This window comes from Manis pentadactyla, chromosome 7 (assembly GCF_030020395.1).
Source record: "Manis pentadactyla isolate mManPen7 chromosome 7, mManPen7.hap1, whole genome shotgun sequence".
NCBI lineage: Eukaryota > Metazoa > Chordata > Mammalia > Pholidota > Manidae > Manis > Manis pentadactyla.
In genome coordinates, this window is record NC_080025.1 from 45430097 (window position 1) to 45443232 (window position 13136).

Below are 13136 nucleotides of genomic sequence, written 5' to 3' on the forward strand. Positions count from 1 at the left end.
TATGTTAATGTATTTGTTTTTACCTGTAGACCAGAGACTTTTGTATAAATCATATCTCATTATTATAGACTCATCCATGTCTATTAATATTTGAACACTTATTTGTCCTGTAGAAGCATAACTGTTGTGGAAAGAAAAGTACATTCTGAAAAAGAGCTGGGTGGATTTCTTTAAATATGTGAGTTGAAAGCAGGTCCCTCAGTCCTGATCTGCCCCCATTGGGATTTCTCTGGTCTGGGGTGACTGAGAGGAGGCAGGCAAGGGTCCTAACCCTGCACTCTGTCCCCCGGCTGGCCCTGCTCCCTCCTGCAGGGAGGCCCTGACCTCCACTCCTTCCAGGCACGGAGCTGGGGAAGGGCTGGGGACAGTCCCTGTGGGATGGTACTGTCCCCATTCCTGCTCCTGAGCAATGAGGACTTGATCCCATGACTCACCCTCTGCTACCAGACTCCTCTCCGTGGAAACAGATGTTCAGACTCCATACTGGGTCAAAAATACAGGGAAAGGGACCAAGGGAATGTGGAGTAGCTGAAGCCGCTTTGAAAGGACCAGCTGACATTCCCAGGCCACAGGAGGTTCCAGCTCCAAGGTTGCAGCTGATGGCATGAGGTGCGGGGATAGACTTCTAAGGGACTTGGCGCACCAGCCTGAATTCAGAGAGCACGCATGCCTGAGCTGAGCGTCCTGCTCGTTACCTCACTGCCATAGGGAAATGGACCTTTATGGCTTATTGGTCTGAGCATTGTGTTGTTATTGTCACGTCACCTGCATCTCCGCGAGTTAGGTGGGCGATTGTGTCAGGCCCAGGGAGGGACCTGATTGGCCTGCCCAACGTGGCTTTATTCCCTACCTTGAGGACCAGGTTGGACGCAGCCTTGCACCAGCTTCTCTGCATGCTGGGGACAGTGGGAGAGGCTAGGGACAGATTCCCTTTCAAGAGGCAGTCTCGATTTAAATTGCCATCTTGTTCCTCTGAATGCTGTTTACATGCCGTCGAGGTAAGATTTTTCTTAAAGCTTCTCAGGGCCTCCTAAAGGTTGCATCCTTTGCAGTTCTGCAGCTCAGAGTGTATTTTTGATCCTCTGGATTTCCACTGGATTCTGCTTTTGCCTGGGGGCCCTTTCATTTCTAACAGTGCCAGGAAAAGAAAGCTTGCTTGTACTTCTGTAGGGGGAAGGGGCCTAAGAATGTTATGGCTGTTCTTACTATGTCCTGTTTGGTATTTTAAGTCAGCATATTCATACCAGTGTCTCTCTACTTCTTCCTAAGCCTTAGCGAACTTGGGATGGGCAGGTGGGACGGGGAAAGTAGTGAGTGCTGGCTCTTTCACCTGGGCCTAGGAATGGAGAGCAGCGGGGTCACCAGGAGGTACAATACCTATTGCTTCATTTGTTTCTGCAGTTGGGTCACCTGTAAAATGTCCAACCCTGAGACCACCTACAGTATTTGAAATGGAATCTGTTGCTTCCTAAGACAGGTTGTTGAGAAGCAGCACGTACATCTAGTGTGGCCATGCACTGTGTGCTCCCTGACATGTCCTGGGCCTTTGAGGAACTTCTCGTAGTAATCCTACTTGCTCTGCCCCGGGGGAGTGAGGGGAGGTGGGAGGGCTGCTAGGCCGGCTCTCCTGCACACCACCGCCAGTGTCCTACTGCTTGGCAGAATAGTTGTATAGGTGCGGGAGCACTGCTATGTGTGCTTTTTCTGTTTTATTTTTGTTTGTATTTCTGGAAAGCCCAAAGGTGTTAATCTGTAAGTGTCCTTTATGTGTTGCAGGATGTTAAAGTCTTCAGTGAAGACGGGACGAGCAAAGTGGTGGAGATTCTCGCAGACATGACTGCCAGGGACCTGTGCCAGTTGCTGGTTTACAGAAGTCATTGCGTGGATGACAACAGCTGGTCGCTGGTGGAGCACCACCCACACCTGGGATTAGGTAGGGATCAGCACCTGAGGCTGGGCCGTGTGCAGTCAGTTGAAGACACCACTACCTGCCACCAGGTGCGTTAGTGCAGCACACCGGCCAGGCTCTTGCTCTTTACTGTTCTGCCTTGTCTTTCTCCTAAAATTCTGCCTTCCTCCCAGCCTTCTCCCTCTGGTATTTCCAGAATCTTGCTCTTGGATGGTTGCAGCCGTAATTCCCAAGGGCTGAGACACAGCAGGAGGGGTCTCCCTGGATTTGGCTGGAGAACCACCTGTGAGAGGCACGTGTGGCATTCTGCACACCTGTGGTCTGGGGAGGGTGGCCTGGTGGTGCCTTGGGGAGAGCCTGCTGCTTGCACAATTCTGGCATCACTTGCTGAGAGCAGCTCAGCCACCTGACAGGACAGAGGGAGCCGTGGTGACCGTCTGCAGGTGAGACAGGGAGGCCCACTGGGAGCCAGAGTGACAGCGTCCAAGGTGGGGTCCACAGTGCATCTCCGAACTATCATGCTTTCAAGTCGAGATTTTGTTGTGGGGTCTTTTTGCTTGGTTGGTCTATTTCAGGTAAAGAAGCTTTTTGGACTTATGTTTAAATTCTTGTTGGATCAAGTATGGTGCTTACAAAATCATAGGCATATATATATTAATTAATTAATTTAGTATCATTAATCTACAATTACATGAAGAACATTATGTTTACTAGGCTCCCCCCTTCACCAAGTCCCCCCCACATACCCCTTCACAGTCATGGTCCATCAGCGTAGTAAGACGGCGTAAAATCACTACTTGTCTTCTCTGTGTTGCACAGCCCTCCCTGTGCCCCCCCACACTATACATGCTAATTGTAAGGCCCCCTTTCTTTTTCTCCACCATTATCCCTCCCCACCCGTCCTCCCCAGTCCCTTTCCCTTTGGTAACTGTTAGTCCATTCTTGGGTTCTGTGATTCTGCTGCTGTTTTGTTCCTTCAGTTTTCCTTTGTTCTTATACTCCACATATGAGTGGAATCACTTGGTACTTGTCCTTCTCCGCCTGGCTTATTTCACTGAGCATAATACCCTCTAGCTCCATCCATGTTGTTGCAAATGGTAGGGTCTGTTTTTTTCTTATGGCTGAGTAATATTCCATTGTGTATATGTACCACATCTTCTTTATCCATTCATCTACTGATGGACACTTAGGTTGCTTCCATTTCTTGGCTATTGTAAATAGTGCTGTGATAAACATAGGGGTGCATATGTCTTTTTCAAACTGGGCTCCTGCATTGTTAGGGTAAATTCCTAGAAGTGGAATTCCTGGGTCAAATGGTTTTTCTATTTTGAGCATTCTGAGGAAACTCCATACTGCTTTCCACAATGGTTGAACTTATTTACTTTCCCGCCAGCAGTGTAGGAGGGTTCCCCTTCCTCCACAACCTCCCCAACATTTGTTGTTGTTTGTCTTTTTGATGATGGCGATCCTTACTGGTGTGAGGTGATATCTCATTGTGGTTTTAATTTGCATTTCTCTGATGATTAGTGATGTGGAGCATCATTTCATGTGCCTGTTGGCCATCTGAATTTCTTCTTTAGAGAACTGTCTATTCAGCTCCTGCAGCAGTGCCAGAGGGAGCAGGCGCACTCCCAGCAGCCGATTGGAAACCCAGCCCAACGCACAGCCGCCCGGGCCAGACCCAAAGGCCGCTGTTGGCACACAGCTGCCCAGCAGGGGCGCCGCTATCATGGAGGAGCGTACCTGGCATGCCTGCCACTCCCCGCAGGGCTCCACGCTGCTCTGACGGAGACCCTGCCCACAGCAGCTTAGGGGATTAACCCGGTGGCTGCTCCAGGAGTGCGGGTAACCGACACAGGCAGCGCGGGGGTCTCCCGTGCGGACCTTGCCTGTACTCCTCTGGCTCCACTGCCGCCGGTATGCGCGAGCTGCACCCGGGCTGTTCAGTTGCCACCGCTGTGGGCTCGCACAAGCCTCTCCTGGTCCCCTCTGGCACCATTGGCACCCACGATCCGCTCCCGTTCCCTTCTGGCACTGCTGCCCCCGGCATGCGCTGCCACTCTCCCACTACTGGGCCATTGTGTCAGAGTCCGCGCCAGTTGGAGGAACGACTGGCAGGCTGCTTAGTGCCGTGAGGGGCTTCAGAGCTACACTGCCTCCCCGGGGTTTAGGGCGCCTAAGTTTCCCTGGGATTCCCAGCTGATGGCTAAGTGTGCTGGGACGACTTCGTCCAGCTGTGGGGTCCCTGTCTCTTTAAGACTTGCACAAAGCACTCACTTTTCTTTTGTCTCAGGGGCACCGGTTGCGGGGACCTGCCTGCAGGTTTTGCTTTTCCATTTCTCTAATATCCAGCCCCCCGTGCACTTTGTGTCTGCGCTCCAGGTGTGGATTTCTAGAGCTGGTTGTTTAGCATCTCTGGCCCTTGGGGATTTGCTTGCCCTCACCCTGAACTGTACCTGTTGACAAAGCCACATCAGATGGCCTGTCTGAGTCCCCTCCTGATATCATTTACCACAAGAAGCAGTTTGAAAAGTTGGAATAAAAATCCTTGCCCTGGTTAGCAAAGCCCTTAGTGATAGGTGAGCCAGGGTGAACATGTTCTGTTCTGTGACTCCCTTCTGTGGCCTATTCTTCCTCTGTGGGCATGTCCACAAGCCTGCCTGGTGCAGTGTGCCCTCAGCACTTTGTGTAGGGCTCCACCGTGGGAGCACTGTCCTCACACAGCCACCAAGTGCAGCCAGAATGGCCATCCTGTCAGCCCCAGCACGCGAGTTGCAAGTCTCTGGAAGGCTCACTTGAGCCAGGACACCTGTGTACAGAGGGTGTAGGGGTAGGAAACCTGTGGCTGTGGCAAGTAAACAAACTGCTTTTAAAAGAATTTCAAAAAACAGGAACTTCAGCATGCAGAACAGCATGTTGGTGTGCCCATGAACGTGAAATTGATTGCAAGTGAATTCCATCTCCAGGCATGCGGGGGCCACAACCCCAGGCCCCAAGGACAGACAGGCGGCCAGGAAATCCAGAACTTAAACATGGAGCCCAGGAAAGAAGACAGTCACACCAGCTCCTGTGAATTCCAAGGATGTGAGGAATTGTTTGGGTAAATTTGGTTGGAACGCTTGAGGAAAAAGCATAGACTCTTTCTTGGACAGTTTAAGGCTCTGTGCTTATTCCTGGTCAGGTGAGAAAGGTGTGCCAGTCACCCTTTGGAGGGCTTGGCTGCCACCTGGGAGGGTGACGTCTGGGCTTTGGACAGGTGTCCGAGGAGAAGCAGTGGCCCATGTGTGCATAAGCAGCTCAGAGGCTGATTCTTGCCTGTCTCTGCCTCCTCATCCTTATATCTGAAAGATACCACAGTAATGTCCTTTCCCCATTGAAATTTGTAATTAGGAGAGCTGCTTATTGGGCCCCGTGAGCCTGTTACCTCACCAGTTACTTTGTTCCCAGTTTCTCACAGTCTGCAGAGCCCTGAGCCGGGTGTCAAGAGCACCTCATGGCCAGCCCTGCTTTCCTGTTAAGTGCTGGGTGACAGGGGCTGGAGGTAGGCCCAACGGAGAGCAGCAAGGTGGGATGACTTCTGCTAAAGAATTAGGTGTCCACTGCACGTTTTAAGGTATATGAAGTAAGATTTGCTCTTTTGAGTTGCTGGTTTTTTAATATTGTTCATATGGAGTCAGGTGGCATAGATGCTGCACTTTGTTTCAAAAATTTGGAAAATACAGATTCCCTTCAAGAAATGCCTGACTCTTCTGTATGTACACAAAGTCCTTCTGGACACCCTGGTGAAACTAATATTCTGATTTTACTTCAGGCCTTTGTAGATAATATGAAGTTTGTAGATAGCGATGTGATTGTTTAATAGAATCACGCAAGGTCACTTTTTTGCAAATACATGTTTTTAGAATCATAGAAAAAATTAAAAGTGAAAAAAAGAGCTTTGAACTGATGTTGTCAGGTGGCTTTTTGACAGCTGGGAAAACAGGTGCCTTGGACATTGGGCGGCAGACTGAGGTCAGGAAGCTCTCGGGCCTCTGGGAAAGGGGTCAGAAGCAGTCCCCCCGCACACTGATGTCTGCTGCCCCCCTGCTCACTGCGGGTAGGCAGGGGAGTTGAAGCAGCAGCTTTTGTTTTCACCGGTAGGTACCTGGATCTCCCTTGCATCACCAGAGAGACCCAGAGCAGACAAGCACCCTCTTTTCAGGGTACATGGGCTCCCGGTTCCCTCTGCCCATCCTCCCTGGGGCTGACCATCCGGGACACTTCACAGTCTGTTCGCACTGTTCTGCAGCTTTCCCAGGGCCTTGCCAAGGCAGGGCCAGTGAGGCCGGAAGACGTTGTCCTGGACTGGATCCCACCTGTGCTGGACCATGTGCTCCCTTAGAGCAAGTGCCCCTCGCTCATTCCCTGGACTCTCCGAGGACTTTGGAGACCCAGGCCTTTTGCTTTGGAACTCCACAGGTGTCTTGTCCTCTCGTAGGCAGCTGCAAACCCACTTCTTGTTTTTCCTTGTTATACCTGGCAAAAAATTTTAATTCTATAAACCAACCATCAGCAGATTATTATTGGGTGGTGGTGGTTTTCCCTATAACTACAGAAATATGTTCTCTGAATAAAAATCTCAACAGAAGTCATTCGTTTTACACCTGGAAAATCTATATTAAATGAATGGCAGTACAGCAGCCTCTTTTTCAAAATCAGCATAGCAGCTGGCACCACAAGTTTGTGCCACGCATGGCTCTTCTCTCCTACCAGGGGTACGCGCGGGGCACCGTTGCAGTTCACATGTGCTAGCAGATCCTGTCCACAGCCAGGGACAACCTGTTCGTGGTTACTGCTGGTGCGAGGTCTGGCCCTTCCTGATGAGCCGTGAACCTTCTGGCCACCTTGGGGAAGAAAATCCTTTCCTTGTCAGGTCACAGCTGAGTGTGCTTCTGCATGCCGGCGAGCCCCGTCCAAGACAAGCCCCTGGCCACAGTTGTTCTTTGCTGACAAATTATTCCTCCATGTTAAGGGATGCCTTTGACTTAGGAATGCTTTTGCTCTAAACTTCATCTTTCCTGCAAGATGAGACTTCTGGGGAGTCAGCTCCAGCTGCGTGAAGGAAGGCAGGGGTGTTGAAGGAGTGACCTGCCCCTCTTCTGTCACTTCCGTAGCATCTCATTCTGCCCCATTTTCAACATCAGTTCACATGTTGAAGTTGCTGTGGATTTGCTTGTATTGTGTATTCCATTATTTAATGCTGTTAGTTTCCTGCCCCCACCCAGCCAGAGCAGGAGACAGGAGGGAGGGGGTGTAATTACCACCAGAGGAGAATAGCCCCACATCTCGCTCTCCGAGCTCCACAGGGGAGGCAGTGTTCAGACTTAGGGAAGCATCTTCCAGGGTGATAACACTGCTCACTGGTGCTCTGAGGTGTGTGCGCGTGTATGTGGTGTGTGTGCATGTGAGCACACGCAGTTTTCAGTGTTTTCTTCCCTGCCCTAACAGTACAATCCAGCCATGAGAACAGCCCTTAGGATGTGGACGGCATGGGCTTCAGCATTCACCATGAGCATGTGTGGACAGATTAGGGGGTAGCATATCCCTTCCTGTGGCCTGTTCCCCAAACCGCTGCAGGCATTGGGCCTGCTGCTTGAGCCAGCTGCCCTCAGACAGCCCCTGCGTGCTCACTGCCCACATGCTATCCCGTGCCCTTGGATGTTTTCCCTGCTGTTACAGTCCATGCTCTTTTGCAAGAGTTGAAATTTTTTTATTTAAAGGCAAAATGATTTGCTAGGAGTCTTTACTGACTTGCTCCTTAACTTTTTATTGACGCCAGATGGAGAAGTGTGTTAAAGTCAAGGACTGACCAGAATTCCTCACACTGCATACGTCCAGACCTGTTATGTACTCAGCGGTACACTAAAGGGGCCTTTAAATTCACTTCATTCTTGACCTCATCGTTGCTCAGAAGGTCGAAGAGGAGCATGAAGACGGCCAGAGCCTGTAATTGGTTATAAGGTGGCCTTGAAGGTTCTGCCTGTTTGATCCCATGCATCGTGTTTTTTCTCTGCAGAACGGTGCTTGGAAGACCATGAGCTGGTGGTCCAGGTGGAGAGTACCATGGCAAGTGAAAGTAAATTTTTGTTCAGGAAGAATTATGCAAAATATGAGTTTTTCAAAAACCCTACGGTGAGTTTTATCTCTTAGGCTTTGGGGTTTGGAACTCTTGATATCTTGGCAGTTGATACTTGGCTTTAATAGTAGCAGATTATAAAATATCTGTGATGTATGGGGTAACAGATGGATTTGGGAATCTGAGTTGCTACCTAACTGAGCATTCCTTGCTTAAAACCCAGTCTCTGCTGCTTACCTCGATGGCATTGTACTGGCCAAAGGCGGCTATCGCCTCCCTACAGTGACCATGGGAAACGGGCTTAGTCTCTAGGTTGAGACAGAGATGAGGGGTGGGCTCTCTCAATTATTTTGAAAGTTCTCAGTTAAACAGGAACAAATTGGTCAATATTCATCAAAGTAAAAACTGCAAATAGTAAATATTATTTTGTGATTATTTGTGGAAGAAGGAGTAGAGAAACCAATATCCAAGTACACAGAACTCATTGGTGATTTTTCTTCCCTTTTTAATTATTTATTTATTTGGGGGGACACCTGTCTTGTGAAATATCAGAGTAGGGGGCCTCACACATGTCATCGCACGGCCCTCTGTTCTGGGTCATGAGGCAGAAGAGCAGCAAGTTGAGGGCAACACCCAGTGTCCACTGCTGGTTTGGACAGTGAAGCTGTTTTTTTTTTTTATTTGAAAGTAAGAAGTTGGACAACTGTCATGGTAAATGTACCAGACAGACTTTTTCACATCATTTTTCATTTCCAGAGTCCTTTCTCTCAAGCCACGCATTTATGCGCTGAGTTACACTGCGCGGAGGCCCTCTGCCCTGGTGCATGTTGTGGGGCAGGAATTCATAGTAAGCACAGGAGATACTCCAAACCTTCCATGTTTCAGGAAACAATACAGACTTTTGATGTAGGTATTTCCATTGTGTGACAAGGGAGTAAAAAGGACCATCATTTTAAATATAAATGTGCAAAATCATACCTGCAAAATTAGTCCTGGCAACTTGTACATATACTTCCCTGAATGTTTAAGCTCATCTGTAATGCATTTTTCCCCCCCATTTTCTTAGAACTTCTTCCCAGAACAGATGGTCACTTGGTGCCAACAGTCAAATGGTGGTCAAGCCCAGCTTTTGCAGGTATTGGGCAAGAACAGGATTCTGCCGGAGTCTCGGCCTGGAAGTCCCCTCAAGCTGCAGGGGGCAGCCCTGTGAAACCTGGAAGCCCCTGCATCCTTAATCATGCACCAGCCTTGGCTCCTAGTGGGGTTTAGAGTTACCAGAAATAACATTTACTGGGGAAATCTGTATAACCTGGCTCCTGCAAAGTGAAACAGGCACTTAAAAGCAGGATAAACTGAACTCTGACCTACAGACAATGTGAGCAGTAGGGCAGGATGGGGAAGCCACAGGCTTGCGTGCACTCTGCCAGGCTCCCAGCTCCTCTCCAAGCATGTGTCCCCAGACAGGCCACTGCCCTGGATGCGTGACAAAAACTAACATATTGTACATTAAAAATAAGGACACCTGTCTTAATTGTCCTTCTGCCTTCTGTTACAAGAAAACTTGGCCTTTCTCCACCCCCACTTCCAGTGGGGGAGCACGGGAGTCCTCTGTGTGCTTACTGCTGACTCATGCTCTTCCAGGGAAGTCAGAAAGGGAAATATCACTGCTGTGTCCCTAAGATGTGCCTGTTTACACTGTTAAATGAGATACTAAACCACTCACTAAGGCAGCCAGCACTGTCCAGGTGGCATCAAATACAAGAGAAACTACTCAGATTTGGTGCCCATGGAATTACATCCATAGCCTTTCTTTCACTGCTCTGGCCTCTGGAGGGAGAGAGCCTCAGAGCTGTGTTCTAGTGGTTTCTTCTGGAGCCCTCCAGCCACAGCACTGATCCATCTGGCAAGACTTGCCAACATTTAGTGATCATGGCCCTTGCACAGTGATGGCAAAATGGCTAATTGCTTTTTTAACTGTGTGATTTGAGATGGCTGTGTGCTTGGTGAGGGTGCTCAGTGATCCCTTGAGACTCCAGAGAGCCCAGGTGCATGGGGGTTCTGTCCAGCTCACCCCTCTGCCTGCAGGAGAGGCTGTGTCCCTCTCAGTACAGTGGAGAGTCCCCACCAATGTCACTGCCCCAACCTCGCCCCCAGTCCTGGCTCTTGACTGCTCTGGGCTGTGCCCATGTGCTCCAGAGTAGGTCGCAGGCAAGCACCATTTACACCTGTCAAGGGGATATGTACATGGGGAAAATGACAGCAGGGTGCTTGCCCTAAGCCCACAAGGCCCCTCATCCATTGCTCTTGGCACTTGCTGTTGCCCTAAGTGATGATCAGACTGGGTATTTTATGGAAACAGCAGCATGAAGGGCAGGATCCTTAAATGTGCTGTCCCATAGGTAAGCTTGTGGCTGTTCTGTCAGTGTTGGAAAGGTCCATTTGCTTGTGTTTAAATACTAATTACATTTCAGGCAACACCAGTTTAAGGGGATTTGTAAGACTTTTGAAAGGAAAAAGTATTTGAAAATGTTCAGTTGGACCAAAACAGAGTAGTAGTTCAGAACATGTCAAAATGTCAGCAATGCTAATAACACATCTGCTTTAATTACTTCCAAGCAGTATTATCTGACTTCAGAAATTTGCTCTTCAACAGAATTTTCTAAACTCCAGTAGTTATCCTGAAATTCAAGGGTTTTTGCACGTGAAGGAGCTGGGAAGGAAATCATGGAAAAAACTGTACGTGTGTTTGCGGAGATCAGGCCTTTACTGTTCCACGAAGGGAGCCTCAAAGGTGAGTTTTAAAGCAGCCACCTCAGTCACACTAGGTGGGGAGTGTTCCGAGTGAGCGCGGGCTTCATGTTAAGGCTCCTCTGAGGTCATAGTAACTTAGTATTAAGCTAATTATGGAATAGCTATACTCAGAGCTACCAGTCTGCTGGTCCACCTCAGAAACCAGGCGATAACACAGTCTGGAAAAGTTACAGGCTTTGTCAGTACTGTCTCCCCACCCCCCGCCCCGGTTGGCCACCCCGGCCCCCTCTCTGGGTTGGGAGCAGAACCTCTTGGCTGCCTGAGTCTCTTGAACATGTTGACTTAGTCTCCACAGTTGGGAAGTTGGCATCAAGCTAGCTGTAAGGATATGGATAGGTTGTTGCCACCCTAACACCAGTCTACATGTTACCATAGATATTTTGTGGAATAAATTGCCGTTTTGCATGTATCTCCAGTGGGAAAGGAGGTGAGAAAGGAATGGAACACGGGTGCTGGTCTCCAGAGAGAGTGGGGTGTGTGGGCTGACCTCACCGGGTCCCCTTTGCCGCCACACACACTCTAACATTTGAGGACACCCTGCAGCAGGGGTGTGCCTCACAGACCGTGGCTGCATGTTTGCCATCTGAGAGTGGCAGCCCCTTCTACTCTTCCAGGAGAGAGGGAGGAGCTGGTGGGACCCCAGGCGAGTATGTTGAGCACCAGCCGACAGATCGGTGCTCTGGGAAGTCAGCAGCTGCCAGGGCCGCAAGCCAAAGAGAAGGGCGTGGACATAGGCCATTCCTTCTGCAGATGGACTATCTTCCATATGCTGCAGGGCAGGAAGGGCAACTTCCTGATTTCTCAGCATCCTTGTAGTTGCTGAATTCAGGGACATTTGCAGCCTGGAGCAGGAAACATCTGGGATGGGGATTTTAGGAGGGAAGCATGAGGCAGGCTGTCAAGGGGAAACTGCAGGTTCAGCTGGACTCTGAACACAACACAGCAAAGGTGGTGTGAGTCTGGCATCGCTCCTTGGCCTTTGGGTTCCGGGTTTCCTCCTGGTTTTCACTAGAGTATTTGTCCAGGGGGCTTTGATTGAGCAGGGTGTCAGTGCATTCTAGCAGTCTTCTGTCTGAGAATTGGGAGGTGAGTTTTTCAGGGAGGCTTGCGTGAATTTGGTTTTAATTTAGCACTTACTTTATACAATACATAGAATCTGTGGAATGTCAGAGGGGGAGCACTGAAAGTGTGCACAGACTGCCCTCTGTTGACGAGCACGTGAAAACATTTTGCTCTGTGCTGTGTGAGCTCCCCAGAGTGTGTCTGATACCAGCCTTTCCACAGGAGCCCCGACACCTGCAGTTGCTGGCTGACCTGGAAGACAGCAGCATCTTCTCCCTGATCGCTGGCAAGAAGCAGTACAGCTCCCCCACAGATTTCGGCTTCTGCATCAAGGTACTCCACCTGAAGCCCTGTCTAGAGGCTACCACTCCATTAGCAATGCGCTGGAAACTAGGAATTAAAACAGTTAACTGTTCTCTTGGTTGTTGCTTTTTTTTTTTCTAAGCAAAAACACAGTTTCCCACTGGATTTATTCATCATGTAAAAAATATTCCTTATGTGCTTATGATGTGTCATTCCTTAAGTAACTCAGAAGAGCAAAAGATGGACAGTGCCTTAGTGACACCTGGCCTGTCACCTTGTCACCTGGGTGCCCTCCAGGGTACTGAGTGAGCTGACACTATGTGGGCTTCCAGTCACCAGACAGTAGGGCAAAAGTGACTACAGCACTGCCCTCCCTCTTCACACATGCATACGAGGGCACACGCTCACACATAGCGACACATAGACGTGTGCATTCCTATGTGAACACACAGATCTGCATGCACACACCTACATGAATACAAAGATGCACACACACACACACACCCTAGGGGCAGGGCCACTCTTCTCCCCTGCCCAGGCTATGGTGATGTTGGTCATAATAATAGACAATCTGAATACTCACTCTGCATGAGATGCTCTGCTGAGGGTTTCTCTCCATCTTCTTAATGAGTCTCCCCAGGTGCTTATGGGGTGGGAACTGAGCCAGTGCCATTGCCCAAGTCTGGTAACCAGTGAGTGTGCCTGGAGTCACTCAACAGGGCTAACTTCTGAGTGAGCTCGGCTCCATCCTGAGGAGAGGAGGAGGACGGGAGACATCCCATCCTAAAATACCATCTTCTACTTCACTCTGGGTTGCAAGAAATAGGAGCCTACTTCAAACCAGTTGAAGGCCCGAGGTGCTCAGGAAGCCACGGTGGGAATGCGGCCCATGGAGGAGCCTGGAACTAACACCTCCCTTCCCGTGGTGGTGCTTGC

The 13136-nt window shown here is 49.7% G+C and overlaps 1 protein-coding gene and 1 long non-coding RNA gene across 10 annotated transcripts in view; one reads left to right on the plus strand and one right to left on the minus strand.

The window, feature by feature from the left end:
- Positions 1 to 13136, minus strand: part of LOC130684459 (uncharacterized) — a 260615-nt gene that overhangs the window by 234287 nt on the left and 13192 nt on the right. The gene's annotated exons all lie outside the window — the stretch shown is intronic.
- Positions 1 to 13136, plus strand: part of GRB10 (growth factor receptor bound protein 10) — a 182297-nt gene that overhangs the window by 141049 nt on the left and 28112 nt on the right. For all 9 annotated transcript variants that reach the window (XM_057505328.1, XM_057505321.1, XM_057505323.1 and 6 more), the window contains 5 exons: positions 1777 to 1933; positions 7965 to 8080; positions 9091 to 9159; positions 10678 to 10815; positions 12120 to 12230. In XM_057505328.1, coding sequence (XP_057361311.1) covers positions 1777 to 1933; positions 7965 to 8080; positions 9091 to 9159; positions 10678 to 10815; positions 12120 to 12230 — 591 coding nt within the window. The remainder of the gene's footprint in view (positions 1 to 1776; positions 1934 to 7964; positions 8081 to 9090; positions 9160 to 10677; positions 10816 to 12119; positions 12231 to 13136) is intronic.